The sequence below is a fragment of the Diadema setosum genome, chromosome 18 (genome assembly GCF_964275005.1).
Source record: "Diadema setosum chromosome 18, eeDiaSeto1, whole genome shotgun sequence".
NCBI classification, from domain to species: Eukaryota; Metazoa; Echinodermata; class Echinoidea; order Diadematoida; family Diadematidae; genus Diadema; species Diadema setosum.
In genome coordinates, this window is record NC_092702.1 from 24,584,284 (window position 1) to 24,606,403 (window position 22,120).

At 37.4% G+C, this 22,120-nt stretch overlaps 1 protein-coding gene across 1 annotated transcript; it reads left to right on the forward strand.

Annotated features, from left to right (window-relative positions):
* The first annotated feature begins 634 nt into the window (after positions 1-634).
* On the forward strand, positions 635-13,231 carry LOC140241404 (uncharacterized). Its single transcript, XM_072321134.1, has 8 exons — positions 635-715; positions 3,021-3,104; positions 4,306-4,428; positions 6,697-6,792; positions 7,807-7,893; positions 8,436-8,564; positions 9,496-9,687; positions 13,178-13,231. The coding sequence occupies exons 1-8, from the start codon at positions 686-688 to the stop codon at positions 13,229-13,231; spliced, it is 795 nt and encodes a 264-aa protein (XP_072177235.1). The 5' UTR covers positions 635-685.
* Positions 13,232-22,120: the final 8,889 nt, after the last annotated feature.

Sequence of the window (22,120 nt, forward strand, 5' to 3'; positions counted from 1 at the left end):
ATTGTCACGTCAACATGTTGTCATTTATTTTCCCACGATAGGCTGATACGATCTCACCAGTTTATTAATCAATTTGGTCTGACGTACAATGTGCTGTCGACATGACGCACATGCGCAATAAGGTACATTGTGCACTTTGCTTTTAATTCCATCAATATCAACACACTGTTCGCCACGAATATTTTGTAACCTGCTTTCAATGTGAAATCCTTTTTTTTTAAATAGGATGATTCGCATGTTCCTACTCTATGAGAAGAAAGTCGGGGCGCCACGGAAGATTACTCTGCACGCTTTATAGTCATAACGTGCGTTCCGCCTCAGTGAGCTCATTGCAGTTCACTGCTCAGTCGTTGGGTTAAGTGCTACGCGGCTTCAAGAGAGTGCTGCCAGCGGTGTCAACGAGTAACACGAAGCAGTGCCCGGACCCATTTTATCGCCGTATCTTCGAGGAAACAACCAAAGGACAACATTTATACATTCGTGTGTGCCTAAATTCATGGGATTTCCCAAAAATATGGAACAGAACAGACTGTCACCAACTTGATTGATTGATTGATTGATTTGTAATCGTTACTCGAAAAGCCGGCGGAAGTTTTCGAATGAACAGTACCGTCGACGCTCCTTGAAAAGCAGGATTAGCAGACGACAGTGTGAAATCGAGCGTGAGAACGTGATCGCTGTTGCCATGGTATCCGCCGAGAAGGAGACAATACGGGTCAGTATATATTATCTTCCTCTTCTTTTTCTTTCCTTAATAGCTCAGTGCATCGTGATTTTGTTTGTCAACCCGAGTCAATGAAAGTGAAAAATGTGCGACGCTAACCCAAGGGTTTTCACAGACAGTCCAAGCCATATAACAATGTGAAGTGGAAGCAAGGAGCTCGAAAATGACAACATGATGCTATATTGTCCTTTATTTGCGATGTCCACAAAGAAAAAAAAATCTATCGCAACTAATCAATTGCAGGTCATCAAGATAAGAATGTTCTTAAGATATAATATAGGACTTCTTAAGATGTAGGCATATGAGCATAGTTTTCTACGTTTCTGAGTCACCATATCAAACTTCTTGCTTCATGCAAACTGAGTTTACTACGATCCCATAGCGCCAACCAAGCGTGCGACGGTCAATAATGTCGACAATTCACCCCCTGGAGTGATCGTATCTCAACCTGACCAGTATACTACAGATATGCCGATTTCATTTCTTGCAGAACTTAACTTTACAAACCCAAAATAAACCTTGTCATTAAAGGTATGAGGATTCGAAATGAGTTAACGTGCATTCTAACCACGGCTACAAGACTGAGCCAATGCCATTGACCATGTCAATGGCAAAGAATGTCCAGCCAAGTATCGATTTTCTTACCGCTATGTCCGCCTGTGTTTGATATCGCGACCAGATAATCGATACTATCGCGGCCGTTTTCAAAAGGCTTCATCACAACGAACATATGACAACGTAACATGTGGTATGTATGAAAACGTTGTTTTGGGACTGTACTCACCGACAACAGATCGAAGCGGAGGACATAAGTGAATGGTCACATTAATTGATTCTTCTCCGCCGCGTTCAAATTGCGCGTTCAGGATAGAAATGCCCTCTTTCATATCGATATCAATCTTGCTCTCTATTTTCGTATCAGTGGTATATTATTATTGCTGATTGTAAAAAAAAAGAAAAAAAAAGAATACAGCATAGCTAAATATTCTAAAGATGTATGCGGGTATGAAATAAAGTTAAACTTGTGCAGTATGAGATTTTCAGTGAAAGCAACTTCAAAAAGTGTATGGGGGATTAAGAAGGGCATGGAAAGGATGTTTTTGGTTGTCAAATTGAATCGTATAAAGATATAAAATGCTGTAATAAGAGAGATAAAGATGAGATGAGGGTTCTCACTGAATCGCAGCTGCTTAACAAAAAGGCTGTTGGTATACCAATAGATTGAGCTTCTCGCAGTGAATAGAAATTGTATAATAGATGAGACGTGCTTGATTAGCTGCGGTGCACACAAACACATATACACACACAAACAAATTCATAAAAATACTCGAACACACACCCGCATACACGAAGGGCACCATAAGACGCTTATAACGACGTACAATTATTATTGTTGGGAGACTGTACTTACCAACCCCCCTCCCCCCACGTTTTGTTCATGCCTGAGGAAATCGATTAAAACTTGATTTAATGAATTATTAAACAAAATCGCTCTAATGACATCGATCGGATATCTGTCCGTGCGTGTAGTCGAGCCAGTCTGTCCTCATGACCCCGTAGACTGCCTGGAAACGACGGAGTATTGATTCTTTATACACATGATCAACTGACCGATCTGACATACTGATATATATATATATATATATATATATATATATATATATATATATATATATATATATATATATTTATAATCTTCTGATCTGTTTTTCAAGCTTGTTTCATTACTGTATAAATGATTACGTACCCACTGCCTTATGTTGATTTATTTGCCATTGTCATGGTTGTATTCTCGTAGAATGCAGAAATATTATAATTATTTATCGTCTTCTGCAATTTTGCATAATTTTCTCGCCTCTTGTCCATGTTCCCTCTATGACATGCTATAGTCATTCTAGAGTTCTATTTGCAGTTTTCCGTCATTTAATTTCTAATTTCATTTCTGTGAACTTTCCCACTTCACTCTTACCTGTTAAAGGTATAAGAAGAATTAGTAGTAGTTGGGAATCGTCAGGTTTGATCTGACTTTCGATCTTTCGAACTGGCCCAATTTAGGAAGCCTCATACAGTCATCCGTAAGCAGAAGGCTACAGTGATACCATTCCCAAGGTTTTCATTATTATGCCCTTCGTCTTAATTTTCTCTTGTTACAAACAAGAGACTGTTCCATAAAAATGAATGCTAACTGAAGGAGTAGAAATGAATTAACCCTGAAACTTGATGATCATTTTGGAGCATTTTTTTTTTTGTCTCCATCTATCGGTATTAATTTTACGCTACATTCTCAATTTTCCAGCGCCTCTGTTCTGCCGTGCAGGAGGGCAGAACGTCAGAGGTCGATACCATTCTTCACCAGGGGATGTTCATCAACGCAGATGAGGTACTATTTTTTGATACGTCTGTATGAGCTCTGCATAATCATATCATTATGAGTTTTACTTCACATGCAGCGATATAGAGACAAACTGTACTGCCGTATACGACATTAAATTTCCTGTGTTAGGTCTCGCTGGTGAAAACATTTTCCTGTTTTCGTATCTATTGTGTAGCTCGCGGTGTGGAAGGTAGTGGGATTTTTTACTGTCAAAATTGTCTTCGTTCTTAAACATCATATCCAAGACCATCATTATTGATTCAAATTAACATAAGAAAGAAAACTGTCATTTTCATGTAAAATAGAAGATATAATCATTCTCCATTAAAAGACATTTCCCGTCTGTAACAGACAAACTGAGACATGGCTAATATTCCTGTCTCGTTTGAACATAACTATACAGACAGATGCGAATACTTCTTTATTGTGCATGCCAGCATGAAAATGCTTAACATTATGTCTCAGACAAGTATATCATGTGAAGTACAATTGATGTAGCATAAAATCCAGCGTATATCAAGCCACTATCAGACATGTAAATCCATGCTCTGATTAATTGTTGCTTACCATCGCACCTGTACTGGATATAATGACACTGTCGATGGTCAAGATAAGGAGGTAATTTCACATTGATTTCATTGTTTGACCGACTGCATGGTATCAAATTCTTTCTGCTTTGCAACGCTGGTAAAAGTAAACCTAGAATAGTCTCTAATGTCACTACATATTTTCCGCTGAGACCCGAATTTAGATAGCCTGCGAGGAAACCCTCGATGTGTATTTAAGCCAATATTGAACGTTAATTTAATGACGCATTTACTATAAAAGTTGCGGAGAGACGATGCTCTATATTCAAAGGACGAAAGCAGGTGCTCCCTTCCGCTTTCGAATATATTATTTCCAGCGTGTTCAGTAAACGTTGAGAGTGAATCAATAATCATACTAAATCGTTATGGCTTCAAAATAATGTACACGTTGTGTTTGCATGAATTACTGTGCATCGTTCGCATAACAATACAATATTTTTTCATGTTATTAGATATGCACCATCACCTCCCCCCCCCCCCCCCGACAAAAATAAACTTGAAATTCTTCTTGTGTGCCGACATACAAATTAGATGTTGTTATATACAACATTTCTACTGCTTTTTTTAATGTCGTATGTACCGGACTTTTTTCTCCCATGTTCTTACCATGGTGATGATAGGGTGGCAACATGGTTGCTAAGTCTCTCTACCGCAACCTCCTCATGCTGGCCATAGACTCGCTGCAGGTGGAAACAGCCAAGCTCCTCATCAATCGCGGTATCGACGTCAACCACAAGACTTGGGTGAGGATACAGTTTATATGATAATCACGCAGGGACGGATCCAGGAATTCCGTAAAGAGGGGGCGCCTTTACAAAATCAAAGAGGGGGGGGGGGGGCGCCGCACCCCCGCATTTTCTCGTTTAATTTCTTTTGTTTAAGCAAAAAGTAAAGGGGCGCGCGCCCAGTGTGCCCCCGCCTGGATCCGCCACTGTCATGGTTTGAGAAACCATGTAGGGCTGCCTCTGACAGCGTATTTAAGCTTTGTCCTTTATGAGGATGCCTCCCATCACAATGACTGCCCATGCGCGGCACCACCAGGTACGCCTGGGTCATGAGGTACAACATATCGTCCAAGAAAGTATCGATCCTATATAGGCCTTAAAGGGATGATATAGTATTCGTTGAGGTGAGGATTTTTAATACTAAGAAACCACTTATGAAATGTTGCAGAGCATACAATTCTAAAGGGAATTCAAAATTTACTTGATGAAAATCAGTTTTTAAATGGCTGAGATACCCCCAAACATAGTAAAACAAGCAATCCTACTGAAATGTGGGTCCCATCTTTTAGATCCCTTTGTTTTCAATATCTGAGCCATTCCAAAACCAGTTTTCATCCAATAAGCTTTGACTCCCATTCAGGATGGTACATGCTCCTTCATATTTCATAGGTTTCCCATAATCTCACCAAAGAAGTTGGAAACTTGACATTCCATTTCAGCCAAAACTATGCAATCCCTTAACCTTTCAGGAGCAAAAACGGGAAAACTCTATTTCTCCTTTCTTTCTCTATCTCAGCGAAGGCCGTTGTCCAAGTCAAGCGTTTTGCTTATTGATAACGGTCTCCTCCACCTGTACACTTAAAGATCTGAAATGATATTTATGTATTATTTCACATGATTATATATTTGTAATGCGACATTTTGTTTATATTTTCATGGCTTGAGAATAATATGTTTGATATTGTTATACTTATCTTCTGTTTTGTACAAGTGGAGAAATAAATCTTACTGGAACTGAAACTGAAACTGAATATTATCTACCCATACACGCATCTAGTGTTTGTGTAATCATCTATTATACCAATTTTGCTGTTTTGTTTTATTTTGTTTTTGTTAAGGAGCTTGTATAGTTTTGGTTGAGACCTCACTTCAGGTTTCGAACATTGTGGGTTTTTTGTGAGATAATGAGAAACCTTCTATAAAATGGGAAAGAAGATGTAATTCCCAGAGGAATTCAATATTTAGTGATAAAAAATCGGTCTTGAAATGGCTGAGATATCTCAAACAGAGCAATCCTAATAAATGGTGGGACCCACCTTTTCTTACGATCACTTTGTTTTACTTTGTTTTTGATATCTCAGTCATTTCAAACCGATTTTCATCAAATAAACTTCGATGTCCTATTGGAACAGCATGATCTGTAACATTTCATCATTTGTTTCTTAGTATCTCGCAAAAGGTGTCAATGTCAATCCTCATCTTCACCAATACTATACCATCCTTTAACAGTACGTTTGAATGAAAATTGCTTCCCGTTTGTTTGAAGCATTTACTGCTAATGAGACCAGAATCTCGTTCACTACAGCACAAACCGACCGTAGAGCGAAGAAGACAATCATTAATTTTGCTGCCATACATGCTGCACCACACACAGTGTCATCTTTGTTTGTCTTCTCACGGAAATGCAAAAATTGATATGTTGAACCATGCCGGACCTACCTTTGTAGTAGGTCTATAAATATCGTTGAACATTCAGTGTTTGTGTGCTTTGTATTTTCATCAGAAGAATTTAGAGAGGACCACCAAAACTGATTAAAATGTACGCACTTATACAGTCAAAATTATTTTCTGTGGATTTGTTTCGTTTGCTATATGTTGCAAATTGAATTGTTGTCTATATGTTTTGGTGAGATTCATTCCTTATTTGTGCAGTTTATATCCACGATACTTATTGTACCTCACCAAATAGCGATATTATCGGGAATACAGCCATATCACGCAAGGCACTGGGATGAAATTGATTTCAGTCTATTTATAGATTATCTAAGGACAGATACCATCTATTCTCTTCAAGAGTATATTCTAATCGCATTACAACTCAAGTGAAACATTCCGCCTGTCGCTTAAAAGCTGAAAGATAGCATCTATCGTGTTACCATGGTAACTCTTTGGTCGTACTTGAGTCGGTGATCGCCGCTCATGATGTAATGACATTATCTGCATGAAGTGAAACTCTACCAAAGCGATGAATACCACACGTTTGGTACGTGTGTCTTTTACATGCAGGGAGTGAATGGCAAGCAAGGAGCGCGGGAAATGGCGTTAGAAAACGGGCTGGATGAAATAGTCGAACTTATTGACACCAGGCTTCCTGTTTCAAAGGTAAGACTATAAAGAAAAAAAAGAGAAAGCAAAAGTTGCACCCATTTTTTGTTTGTTTTATAATATTCTTTATTTGAGTTTCATTCAACATCAAATCCATATTAACAATGAAATTAATTTTACCAACAACAAAAAAAGCAGCTGTATTCTTCTTTCTTGTGCTGCTGAATCATTTTTCAAACATACAGTACAATATATTTGGTTTTTTCCAAATCATACCATGTTTTTATAAGAAAAATGACATAAAATTCTGCATAACTCTCATGCTATTTTGATCAGCCTAATCAAGCCAATCCAAATGTGCCCAAAAAGAAATTGTGCTACTAAATCACTTTTTTTTTAACATAACTTCCTTCTTTTTTTCTTCTTTTTTTTTTTGCAGAGCACACGCTGTATACATATATCAGATTAAGTATAACTCTTGAAAGGGAAAAAAAGTCTTGATCAACTTGATCAGATTACTCAATATCCGCTTCATTACATAAATTCTCTATACTACACTCTCTTGAGAATACAGCATTTCCCAAAACGTGTCATTAAAAAAGCATGCTTAAATTAACCGAACAAAACTCATCAATTTTATTTAACCTATCAACCTACCCCCCCCCCCGTACAAAACAAAATAACCATATGTGTATATTATTAAAACAAATCATATTCCAGCCAAACCCCTTAACCATAACTTCATCTACCTATCCCCGACCATCCCACTTATTTCCCACTAACATACCCGCCCCCCCCCCCTCCTGGTAGCTTTCCCTCAACACACACACCCATATATACACTAAACATCAACAAAAAACAACAACAAACATACCCACAAGTGCGCACTCACAAACACCAACATTTGCACACCAAATCACACTACATACATGTGGTATCATAAACGAATGTTCCTCCATCACGTGACTGTATTTAGCCAATTACTAACCGGTATTTGACTAACCCATTTAATACAACACATCAAGGGTGGCAGTATAAAATAGTCAGAAATATTTCCTATTTTCCTTTCAGCGATTGTTTAACGCTGTCACGGATGGTCAACAAAACACAGTGGAAAACCTGGTGAAGCATTTAGACGCCGACTTAAACATGAAAATTGTGAGTATGTACTTCTGTCAAGTTACATGAATGGTATATAGCAGAATGATAACTAAATAATGAGACAATAATGTATATTATGGTATGGTCTGTCCTTGGCTCTATCACTCATACCGTACAAAAATGTAACGATGTAGTGACGTCACAAACTGTAGTGGTCTTTTCATTCAGCAATGGCGGCACTCAAAAAATGCATAACTTTTCAATGGATTTGCGGATCTTCTTCAAAATTCGCTGATGTTTTCTGCTAATATTGCTACATTCACTCAATCCACATGATTGGTTTCATTCTCTCCTATTAACAACGTGGAGCTGGATAGAGAATGAGTGTCTTGAAATCAAGCCTTTGAACCAGTCATTTTTTTTTCTGTGAATAGTAATGGAATCAGTGACAACACCCAAATTGACAGGATGTTGTCACTGATTGATTCAATCATACTGATTGAGAATGCTTGGTGGAACTGGTATATTCTATTCATTGAGAAAATTGTTTCGTGACTGTGTAGGCCCTAAATCCGATAAATTTTGTTTTTCTTCTGCAGGACTTGTATGGGGACAAAGCGGCTGGATGCAGCGCCTACACTCTCCTCATGGTGGCTCTTAAAAACGGTCATGTCGAAATCTGCAATGTCCTCATAGACAGCGGCATCGATCTTGACTTCGAACATCAGGTGAAATGAAGAAAGAAACTGCTCAAATACGAAATAATTCATGTTTGCCTTGCAGAAACAACTCAATGCGCAATGTTCACATTACATTTAAGAAAAGAGCGAACATTTTTATTTTCTGGAAGCTGATTGAAAATTGTATGAACTGCTCGGCCGTGAACTGGCAAAACTACACGTACGTACCTCGTTTGAAGCGATTTCGAGATATTCACGTTTAAAGTTGTGACTTAGAATTGTGTTCTATAACAAAAGGGAACTTTTATATTTTATCTAACTCAAAATACATGCTCATTGCCACATATTTAAGTTTATTAAAAGATACCTACTTCTGCCTTATCATGAGAATACCATAGATTGTGTACAAATACGACACGCGCGTACGGATCGGAAGTTGCCAGCCGCTCAAGCTGCCTCAATGAAGGAGTACGATCGGGCAAAACTGCGTAACTATGGCAGTAACGTAGTTCTGCCAGCTCAATGACGTCATTTTTACCCCAAAACTTTGATATTTGAGAATTTTATTTTAAAAATGACAAAGAGTTATAACATCATATTTTAACACATTAAACATGATGTTTTGAAAACTCAATAAAAAAGGAAAGAATCGAGATGCGTGTTTCTGCCAAATCACGGTCGTGCTGCTTAACATCAAATTCACCATGAGGAGGTACCTCTTTGATATGGCCAATTAAAGTACTAGGGCAGTGAACATGTAATTGGGAGTTATGCATTGCAAATAATTTTTATGTAAACTCGTTTCAACAGGCGTGAAATTACATTTTTGAATATTGTCCAGTGCCAATTGTGTTCAGCTGTGTAGATGAAAAAAAAAAACAACACATACAAACAAACCCCAAAAATCAACAAACTAACTTGCTTATAAAACATGCAAAGCCGCAGGAATTCAAAGTCGTATCATAATTTTATCATTCAGGAGTGGGACCGCCCCGATGCAAACAGTGAGCCAATCTTGGTCGAGTCTTACGATGCGCGTAAACTCGCTGATGATATGGGCATGGTGGGCGTGGCCAAAGCAATCGATAAGCGGAAAGGGGGAGTCGCTGCCGTGGCAAATGGCAATTCAGTCCCACCCGGCACGGTGGCGGACGACACGTCAAAGATCGAGGTATCATTATTATTTGTCTTCAAACAATGACATTTCATATGTCTATCGTCATTTTTTTGCCATGTTTGCATGCCTTAAAAATTGATGTTTTTCCGTAATGACTGCACTTGCATGAGTGGTACATGATCAACATATACACGTGGGAATACTTTGACGAAAAAAAAAAAGCTCAATGTACTTGACTTTATGGAAAGTTATGACTTTGTACCTTTTGTGTGTGTGTGTGTGTGTGTGTGCGTGTGTACGCGCGTGGAAATCTGAAAACAAAATGATATCACATTCAAGCTTTGCTCTGCAGAAGAGAAAAAAGATCATCTGACCAAAAATGCATATCGATTATATCAATGATAATGTCGCCAAAATACATATGACTCCGGACCTATAATGTTTGTGATAGCCCATTGATATGGCAGTAGAAGAGTATAATAATCAAAACAACAATGCTTAAAATAATCAAGATAAGGTGAAGAAGAAATGAGTGAATCAAAACGAAATCTGACTTGTGAAATAACAGTAATTGCGTGGTGAACTGTTGATACTAATAGTTGTAGATTACAATACTAAAGCGACAGGCCAGTTAACTTATCCAGTCTACTTTTATGGGTAACCCGGTCTCTTTACGAGACTGACCTTTTGTTACCGAATATGTTTCAGACGTTAAATTACACTTTTCACACATTAAATTTTGTTGTAGCTACGTCGGGTGGTTCTGACACTAATAATGATCTGTCATTAATATAAAACTCATGATTATATGCATTCGCATAGGACAAAAAGATTTAGGCACCTGTGTATGTTATTGCAAATGATTTTTTCTGATAAGCGGGGATTTATAAATTGGCCCGACAAAGAAACGACCAACCGCATGCTATCTACAGATTCCAAGTATCAAAATGTGAATAGAAGGAACAAGTTGAATATTGTGGGGGAACGGAGGGGAAGGGTTCAGTATGTTTGAAATCTGAATAAGCCAGTTCATAGTTACAATTAGCATGTGCAGATAAATGTAACGGCAGACCTCTTGAAATTGACATGTGAACTGAGGTATTTGATAAACGATATAGATATTCATGACGGTAAACCGTTTTATAACTATTCAAGTATGATCCAGGCGCATATCGAAATGTGCAGGGGAATATGTGTTTGGTGTGTTGTTGTTTTTTTTTCAATGAAATTAACCAAAACCAGTCATGCAGCACTTAGATGTAAATTATCTCTTCTACTCTGCTTGGCTAATTTCGACTGATGCTTTTCTATATAATCAAAAGATTAATACAGATTTTTGAAAGTCTGTGGTTCGGAGGTAACTAAGTGTAAACTAGCCTATTCGCTATGTATATCTATCTAAATGACAGTGAAGTCTTTTCCCCTTTAAGCACAACAGGAAAAATTTGAACACTTGCGAAGTTTTGCCAATTTTCATAAAACAGTTCTTGAACAGTCAATATAAATAATTTAATGCAAATGAGTGAGTTGACAATGTTGCCTCACAACTTATCATAAAATTGTTTACATAGAAACCTTGAAACATCTAGTTTTATTTTTCAAACACATTTTGCCCAAGTCTGATCATTATTTTAAAGTTTAGCCATGAATTACACTTTAATAGCACAAAAATTTTAATTTTTCATTTGTTGTCAGTTTTTGTACGTAATTAAAAGAAAAATTGGAGAGGTGATGACATCATCAGTTGACTCACTTTGCATATTCATATCAAGTATTCTAGAACTGTGTTTCGAAAATGAGCTTATCTTAACATTCCGTGGCTTCCTTGTATTAACCGATTTTGATAAGATTATCACCGACTGTGCTTGTAAGTTGTTGTTTTTTTCATCAAGCTATTTCTGGTACAGAAGTATTCTTTATTAACCCAACCTAATATCCACACAGCAATAATCATACTCATGAATTACTGTTCATCAATTAACGTGTTCTCCATCACTAACTGTCCATGCATGCGCTGTAATGTCGGTCGACTTGTCCAGAAATCGGCACCCATCGTTTCTTCCACGCTAACCGAGGTGGATCCCCGCACATCTCACTCGAGTCTTCGGGAAACCCATGTGAGCATGCTCCATTCATCCCTCTCACTCTCTCTCCCTTCAGGCGTTTCTCATATTATAGGGCACTCTGTTATACCAAGAGTGTTCCCTGTAATGCTTGCAGTGGCGGATCCAGGTGGGGGCGCACCGGGCGCCCCCCTCCCTTAATATTTTTTTTTTTTTAATAAATGAAATAAAAAGAAAAACGAAAAAAAAAATGCACGGGAGCCTTTTTTTTCTTGGCAACTGATTAAACCCTGAAGTGCCCCCCCCCCCCTTTACGGAATTCCTGGATCCGCCCCTGGCTTATGCTGTAATCATGGCAGCAGCCGATATGTTGTATAGGGAGTTGATGCAATTGTGTCTAAAAAAAAAGTTTGTGTGTTTTTGTTTTTATTGTTCCATTTTCCATGTTTTCCAAATAGACCATGATATAGAACAATAAATTGAACGTGTGATTGTCCTTACAATAAATAAGAGAATTAACAGGACCTACATGTGAATCTACATTGAAGCATAACTTGCAGTGTCCTACAATTTACTAGTATCAGACCTTTTGGAATGGAAATTAAAGGCATAATTTACCATTTGCAGATGAAACAAAAACCCAACATTAGTGCATTAAAATAGTTCTAAAATGTGAGGTAGGGATAGAAACAACCACTGTAAAAATTTGAATCCGTATAATCGATGTTAAGTATTGTTGAATACACAAAATGTGAACAATAGTTATAACAAGAATGCTTCCAGACTAAACCGTATACAGTTATGGTTTATTGAGAAAAATGCTGATATCTCCTCATATTTTAGGCTTTATTGCAAAAATCTTATATGATAGGATGTTTTGTGATACAACAGACCTACACATATGCATCAAATGTGATATCTTGAACATTTTTGAAATCACTGCTCCCAAAGGTAAACTGGACCTTTAAAAGTGATTGTTATTTCTGCAGCAACAGCTCCGATTATGCTTCCAAAATGTGTATAGTTTTTAAACGGTGCTTTCACAGTTAACATACTGAGTTGTTACATGTGCATGGTTGTGTTTGGTTGGTTGGTTTGTTACTCTGCAGATTCCTTCCCCGTTTCGTTTTCCTATCATTTCCTGATCATTATCTTCACATAAGTTCTCTCTCACACAAAAGAAACATACAATCTCTTGATTTTGTAGAATTCTTGTTGCGAACCTTTGTATTGATATGTGCACGTGGCGTTGATGACCCAAAATACCTTTTTCTCTTCATCCCTTACATGCGTCCTTTTCCATCGTTTCGCGATTGCAATTTTAACCTGTACGTGTATAGCTATGCTTAAAATGCCTAACAACTTAACACAAGTGTACCATCTGCACGCTATAACTGCATTTTTTTTTATGTGACAAACTGAGTTTACATTTTTCTTTTTGTTTTGTATTCTGTTCCTGTCCCATTATTCTTTGTTGCCAGGTAACGAGACATGACGACACAAGGGCAGCTGCGTGCACCTGTGTGATAACTTGACGATTTCCCCTTTTATTCGAGGAGCGGAGGTTGTTTATAGGACTATTATATAGATGCAATCATTCGCCAGCTAAAACATTGACATGTTACATGCATTGTGAATCATTGCCATAGCAACATTCCAGTACATCACCTGCGATGTATAACAGCGGTGTATACATCGCGGATCATTTAAGTGATGGGTGTTTGATTTGTATACACCTGTTATCGAAACTCAATTCTGCTTGTATGATGACAATACATGTTATAAGTAGGTGGAGCTCTCCGGGCAGCCAACGGCCTCCATCCATGACGTTTCTATAGAAGACTGTGTAAAAGATGGAAAAAGCCTCGGTGAATAGAAGTGCGCCGCCATCGCCAAGTTGATGCAATTTCCAGTAAACCTCGAAAAACAACACAAAATAAAACCAAAACACTCACACACAACAACAGTAACGCCTCTTGATGGCGCCCTGTTCTCAGATACAGGGACGCGGATAGTTCGATCTGTTTGAATGATCTTATTATCTCATAAAGGACAGTTTTGAGTCATCGTTGCGACTGGTATATAGCGCTAACTTGAGACACGTAATGCAATGATGAAGTTAGCTTTTAATGCGCGGTTCCTTACTTTTTGCGTCATCAGAAGACAATGATAACTTGTTCCGTTATTTTTTTTTTTCATTCTTAACGCCTTCTACAAAGAGTACGCAACTCAATTTGTTTCATCTCATTTCAACATTGAATATTATGCCTTGTAACTAATCACATCACGAATTATTATTGAAGGACGGTTGAACGTTGTCAATTTCAAGAGTTGGAAACTGACGGGTGAAATTAACTGAAATAAACGTGAACTGTTTAAGGTCGAAAGTATTGAATCACTTCCTGATTTTTATCGTCAGATATAGAGACTGTCACGTGACTGTAGTGCCTTGGTTACCTCCGCATGCATGGCATGGAAAAAAGGGGGTTTGTGATAAAAAACAAAACGGGATAATGAAAGAAAATATGAGGTCCCATGTTGATAGAATACGCAACATGACAACAATATCACTAATTATTACCTATACGAGGTAGTTTTGCGAGGCAATTACAGTTGTTATTTTGCAGGGTCGGGAGTTCAGCGGGCGATATTAGAGCATATTACGAGCATCCGGGGTTTTACATATACAGTGGGCTCCCGTTATAACGAAATCCTCGGGACCGGCAGTTATTCTTTCGTCATATCGGAATTTTGTTATAACCGAACAAATAAACGATAGAAATACATAGAGTGTATGACATTGCAGCCCAAATTTTTACTTTGTTATAACCAGATTTTTGTTATAACCGCGTGTTCGTTATAACGGGAGTGCACTGTAAAACAGGGAGATGGGAAGAGAGATTCCACTCCTTCTCTTCCCACCTCATGTAAACATTCCGATCGACCGCGAAGAGAAAACATTCAAGGAATTTGCTGCGTGTCGATTACACGCACCGCAGAAGAACGCCGATAAATCAACTCATACAAGGTCGACCACTTCCACTAGTTCCAGCAGCACGACGCGTCAAACAATGACAAACTGCACAGTGACCATCAGTTATTACAACTCTCCAAATTGAAACAGAAGCAAAAATAAAGTGTAAAAGCGTTCAGATGTTTGAAGTTCGCCTGTTACAACTACATATGTATCTTTGAAGTTGGAGTTGAATGATATACATTGATGAACAATTTTTCAATTATTCGACATGTTGGTGATGATCTACAGGTAGTCAAATGTGGCTTGATCTATATCATAGTGTATAGCTGTATTCACATATTTTCTTAATTTACCTAGGGGATAGGTAATAATTATGATATTGACTGGCCTTGAGGGAGATACCAGATAAATATTGCCCGCACTGAAAGAATATTGCCCTCGTCTTCGACTCGGGCAATATTCTTTCAGTTTGGGCAATATTTCTGGTATCTCCCTCGAGGCCAGTCAATATTATATAAATGTACCCACAGTGGGCAAGAATGAGTACTGAAAATATATTATGAATTGTAGTATTACCATCATTGCATGGAGATATGTTTAATTTTGAGGGGTCACATAGGTCTAATACACTGAATGGTATAATAGTACATGTAAATGGGGCTCAGAAATAGGCTCAATATTGAAAATGGCATAATGTGCCAGTCAAATTTGTGATCAACATGAAGCCAATGAACTGGATTAAAATTCAGGCAAACACGTCATTATCCAAGATGACCATTCATAAAATCGTCGTACTTAAATGTCACGTAAATAAGGTATTACGGTGGGGGGAAAAATATTTGGACAGCGGATTGCAATACCAATCTGTACATATTGCTGGGATAACCAAAAAAAAAAAACCCAAAAAACTAATAGAAAACAAAAGGTAAACCTTTTTTTTTTTACGTGACTTATCACGTTTTCATATGCATGATCATTTCGGATAATGAAGTTTACCTGAATTTTATCAGTATCTTTAAAGGATCTGTAGTGTGCAAATGCATGTTAACTTGTGTTGATTTATTAGACCCTCGACATCACGTATTGTGTCGAAACGAATATCTCAGTACGTTCCACATATTTCATAATAATTTATCTATACCATTTTTTCTTCAGATTACTTGTATAAGCCCCCCCCCAAAAAAAAAAAAAACAACAAACAAACAAACAAACAAACAAACATCCAAACCAAGTTTCTGCTTGTGACCTCATCTGTCAATCATTGCTAAAATACTGAGTTGATTAACAGAAGACACTGGAATGCATCTTCCCCTAGACTAAGCATAACTTGCATGTTTTCATATGATTAACAAAACACTTGACAGGGAGCAAGCGAGTTATACTCGGTCTTGGTCTATAGGGGAGGGTGCATTCCAATGTATTTTATAGTAAAAGCTTTTAGCATGATTGACAGATGAGGTCACAAGCAGAATCTTGGTTTGGAAGGGTGTTTTTTTTTGGGGGGGGGGAGGGCTGCGCATCCGAGTGCATGTAATCTTAAGGAAAATAGAAAAATCATTATGAAATACATGAAACGCATTTAAATATTCGTTTGCCACATTTAGTGACGTTTGAGGGTGTCATGAATCAACACACAGAAAATCCGATTTAGCGGATGGTTCGAGGGTGGTTTGAAGTTAGCAGTATTCAGTTTTGGAAACCTCGTGAACCTGAACTCAATCGGTGAGCTACATTCTTTTCATACAATAGTTCATCGACCATATCAATCACTCCTGAGCTTACAACCAGCCTTGATACTTGAACGGCTTGCTTTCGTCCTCTCCTGCCATGTCAGTAGAATACCAAAGTTAATTGCACGCAGAGTAAAAGGTTACGGACGTATGTTTCTCAAATTGCTATAATTTATCATCATCATTCATCGACAATGCTCTTGAGGTAGCCGACACTCGGGCGTTGCATTTTTGATTGAGCGAGTGGCAATGACATCAGGTCTTGGCAATCATGTCATTCCAAAATCTTCCATCGCGACTCCAAGATTATCAAAGTCGTTTTTATCTACTTTTCATCATTACATCATCCGAACCCGATCTTTTCTTATACCGTACCCCGAGTTTAGTTTGGGATAAGTTTGGGATAAGGGGCAAAACGGGAGGAAAAATAAAATATGTGCAATAGGCGATTGTACGAGTAGAGGCAATGTCTACCAAAGAACATCTCGGAGTTTGTGTCACATGTGAATTCCGTGTACTAACTATTTAAAGAGATATCATTTATGTGATGTGGCCCGGTGCTTGTGTGTGCGTGGATGTACACATCCTAAGCAACGTGGATAATTATGAAACTCATTGTACTTGATGAATATTCCTGTGAAATGTTTGTATGATAACATCATTGATGTAATGGAAAACCGTTGATTATGTAAATATTGTTCCAGACACTTAATATAATAAAAATACACGGGAATGTCATTTTCAGTGTTCTTGTTCTTCCTTTCTTTCTGCCGCTATCTGGTTTTCTACACAGATACAAACCTTGTATGTGTTTATCATTACACGATTAAGAGACCGCAGGGCCCTGTATTATGAAGAATTAGAATTGATTATATAGTCAATTTCAACTGTAAGTCAATGGCAGCCTGTGTGGTAAGGAAATTTAAAATCGATTTTATCTTTTGATAAAAACGGGGCCCAGAGACAGTACATGTTTCTGTATAGGCCTAACAACATTTTTGTCTCATGATTACTAGTATGCACTTTTCTCACTTCCCCTCCTCGTGTATACCCCCTCTCTCTCCTTTTCTCTCTGTCAGTCTGTCTGTTTGTCTGTCTGTCAATCTCTGTCCCCATCGTCCCCTTCCTGTCTGTCCAACACACAAACATACACACACACACACACACACACACGCACCCTAACACACATACACACAGACAGAAATTCAAGATCATACTAGTCTTCCAAAAAAAAAAGAAAAAAGATCGCCATGGCAGTGAATGTAGATTCATGAAGATAAAATTGTTTACGCTATTAAAAAGAATGACCAGATTGTATCATTTACCACTTAATCGCATACGTTAAAAAGTCATAATTAATGGATTAGCTCAGTGACTTTCAACTATTTTTGTTTTGTTTCGCATTGTTTTTTATTTGTTTGTTTCCTTGTTTGTTCTTTTTTTTCTTTGTTGCTTGTTGGCTGTCGGTTTGTGTTCATTCATCAATTTAATCATTTGGATACTTATAGACTTAGTTTATTTGTAATAATTTTACCCTTTTTTCTTATTCATTGGTTTTTTATGGTTATTCATATTAGCAATGACCATTAAGGATTCAAAATATAGAATAGAAAATGTGCATGGATCTCCATCTTGTAAAGGCTTAACCCTATAAAGCCCAAGGGGGGGGGGGGCACATTGTGCCTCCCCCTACCGTATTTTCATTTGCTACTCCTACACCCTTTACCTGATTTCAACCAAATTTGGTGACTTTTCCTAAAATCTTATTGCAAACTTTTTGATATATAATTTAGCTATGTCCGATATTGCTGGTTGCCATGGCAACCCTAAACTGACAACCATGTTCGTCAGATTTTGCATGATTTTCTGTTCCAATTTCAGTTAACAATATAATAATGGATGAAATGGGGGTTTTCTTGACTGTAATTTGCTGAAGGACCAAAATGTGAAGTAATTATGGTTGTGAATTACCCTGAAATGGTTTTCTTATTATTTCCTTTATTTTTCATATGACATAGGCATCAAACAGTACATGTAATAGAAATAATTGAAATACAGCATTTTCCAAAGACTACCCTTTTATTTTGTGTTATCTTCACACAAGCTTTGCCTGTAATATCATTTGTTTATCATATTATCAATCTGCAAACTCAAAACTTCAATATTTTTGAAATATAAAATGTGATACCGTAAATGTGTATCCATTCCAAGCAATACATCATAGGTTTCAATATTTCTTTATATTGTAATGAATAGCGCCCCCACATGTTGACCTTGAGAAATTTCAGCCATAACAAACAGTGAAGGTTGACTTGCTTATCCTTTGTGGTAAATATGAAAATGATTGATGTAAAATAAAAACATATATACTGGGGATAAAGAAATAAAAAGAAAAAACATGATTTTACCGTATTTCCTATGTATTTCTTTATATTTTGGTAAATAGCGCCCTCAGTGGATGACCTTGAGAAATTTCAAATGTTGGGTCATGTAGAGTATGAGTTGCTCTACTCACGTGCCAAATATGACGGTCATACATCGTATAATAAAGAAGTTATAGGGGGCACAATGTGCCCCCCCCCCTTTGGGCCTGCAAGGGGTCAAAATAGCTTGGGCTTTATAGGGTTAAAGTCCACCTTTCAGAGTGTGATTTAATTGATTTTCAAAGAAGAAATCGAGTTTGAGCAAAATCCAAAAACAAACAAACCCATGATTGACAATGGTACATTCATACCATGTTGAAAAAAAATACAAACAAACAATAAAAGTAAATGAATACATTCACATAGGGCCTACACACCAATGAGTGGATTCACAGACAGATAAGATTTTAACACAGACGAAACTGACTCACACACACGCAAACACACACATACACACACATGTTTGTTTTTTTCTCATACGGCTTTTTCTTTACAGAGTGACGGGAGTTTCAAATATTTGACATAGGTTTTCCGCTCAATACTCTGTTTCTGCCATTAAATTTTGGAATGTTACTATAGCCAGTGGCGGATCCAGAGGAGGGGTGCAACCGGTGCACGCCCCCCCCCCCCTTATTTTCGTTTAAAAAAACAAAAGAAATAAAAAGAAAAAAAATGACATGAAACCCGGAAGTGGCACCAGAAATACTAGTTGCGCTCCCCCCCCCCCCTTTTAAAGAATTCCTGGATCCGCCCCTGCCAGCGCTCAGTGTTCTCTGTTAGCAGCCTCAGTAATTTAGATTTTGAGCATACGATCTTATTCTTATCTTGGCAAAATTATTATGGCTCATCCGACCTTTGCTTTTCAGTGGGCCACTTTTTGTTCCATTTTAATATTTACTCCTTTCGTCATCCTTCCTAACTATGCATTGTTATTCTTAATTACTTCATGAAATTGTATGTAGGCCTGTCATAGTTTTATATACTTTATGATTTTTTTTTTCATATTCCTTACAAAATGATGGAATAAGAATTGTGTAAAGTACATTTTGTTTTGGTTTCGACTTTTGTTGGAAGAATTGGATGGAGATATTAGAACTCAAAGCTGAACTGAACTGAACTGAAAATTAAATAGAAACAATACACTTCAAACAAAGGATGCGAGGTATGTGTATAATTTTTTCCGCGTTTATTTGTTTAAAAGAACATTTAACCAAATCTTTAAAATTCAAACCCTTCAACCAAAGGATGCGAGGTATGCACCATATATAATTTTTTCCGCGTTTATTATTTGTTTAAAAGAACATTTAACCAAATCTTTCAAATTCAAATACCGCAAATGCCGTAATTAATTTTTTAATTATGTTGGAGATTAATGGAACACTTCTTACTAGGTCAATTTACATATTTGTTCTTGATTTGCTTACATAAGTACAGTAGGTGCTATATTGGATGAACGCATTCCGTTTCATTCTATAAACGTGAAGCAGGCAGTGTACTAATTGATAATCTAGAAAACAACAACATGGATGACCATCATGGAGTACGCTATAGCGACGCACTAATGAATGAGGATCGACACAGAATAAACGAGGATTTTTAATAACAAGACAGACTGTCTTGAAATGGTAAACGGACCTGTTGTCAAAAGGCAGACAGCTTGCCATGGTCATGATAAAGATACACCGAAAATGGAATGTCACAATGTGTGTATGAAAACATATTTATACAGAGAGCAAGCACAATAGAATAAAGTGCAAATAAAAAAAAATGGAAAACAAAGGGAATAAGGAAGAGAGGGAGAGAGAGAGAGAAAGTTCAAACAAACAGTCATGAATAGCACAAAAGAAGAGAAGAAAATTAATGTGAAGAATTAGAAAGGAAAAGAATAAGAGAATGGAAATTGATGCACGAAATTTGAATGTGAACTACAGTATAAACTTTTGAATACTAAGTGTGTAGACCATTGCATGTGAGATCAAATTGTCTGAGGTGTTCACGCGGATATTATTGGAAACAAAATGATTTTCTAATTTAAATGAATAAAGTACAAAATCGGCTTCCTAAACACGAATTTCAATCCTCGATACAAGGTCACCAGAAGAGACTTCTTAAGTTGATAACAGAAATTTCTACTTCTGATGGCTCAAAAACGAAGTCGGTTTCCTGTTTTTATATACTTTCGATGGCGTTAAAACGAAATTACGTGCTCTAAAGCAAAATGATATGGCGTTTGCGTTAAACCGAGGGACCGATAGACACAAAAAGCAATATGTTTTTGAATTTCAATGACGATTTGAGGAAATTGATTTGCAAGAGATTGAAATTGACCGGGAAATTTTGTAACACTTAATATCCCTATTATCATGAATGCATTATAATCTCTCCTTTTATGACGGTAAAAATACAATAAAAGTATGAAAACACATGCATGTACATTTAACATTTGAGGCAGAAGACAGGGTAAAACATCAATTTTGTCTACGATTTGATTGGATAAGGATTTAAAAATTTGTGTTTTTTTATGCGTGATATCGTTCTCTGCAGCTGGTAACGGTGGTACGGACTGAGATCTGTGCTGTTTGTTTTGTTTGAGTTCATGTGCTTGACTTTGTCTCTGTGCTACACAATGCGGCCGTGTGTGTGCGTGCGTGTGTGTGTGTGTGTGTGTGTGGGAGGACGGTGTGCACCGGATGCATGTATCTCTTGATAGGCATATGTCTTCTTTAGGTACGAAATGACATCTGTGTTTGAATGAAGTTTGTGTATATTATGTTTGCATGATTCTTAGTGTGGCTGAAAGGGTGTGGATAGTGTTGAATGTTTGCATACGTATAGTTTACTTCATGAAGGGAGTGTGACACATCAATCATCGGTAATGAAGCTTTGAAGCTTTCATAAACTTAATAAGCATAAACGTGCCTCTCACAAACATTGCCAACTTCACAGCTAGTGTTATTTTCACAGAATGATCGATAATCAAAATATAACGTGGAGTAAATTTTCATTTTATCCCAAGGTACGTTACGACAGGCCTATGTTAAATACAAGATATGATATTGATTGATATTGAAAAATTGAAATGTAACCTTGAAGGTATAGACCTAACCTTTATGCATCTGATGCTGTGTAATCATATTGGGGTGGTGTATTCATACATCACGTGGTTGGTCTGAATCCTATAAAACGAGCGGAGTTACATTGGGGATGCTGCACATAGCCTAAAACCTCCGGCTACTTCGTGTGGGTTTCAGCTCTTGAAGAGGCGCTGTCGTCTATAAGGAAAACCAATTTGGT

Bases quoted from the DNA above. Each gene is read 5' to 3' on its own strand.
- LOC140241404 (XM_072321134.1), top strand. From the start codon at position 686: ATGGTATCCGCCGAGAAGGAGACAATACGG. The intron at 6,793-7,806 runs GTAAGACTATAA...TTTTCCTTTCAG, and splicing joins CCAGGCTTCCTGTTTCAAAG to CGATTGTTTAACGCTGTCAC. The intron at 8,565-9,495 runs GTGAAATGAAGA...TTTATCATTCAG, and splicing joins ATCTTGACTTCGAACATCAG to GAGTGGGACCGCCCCGATGC.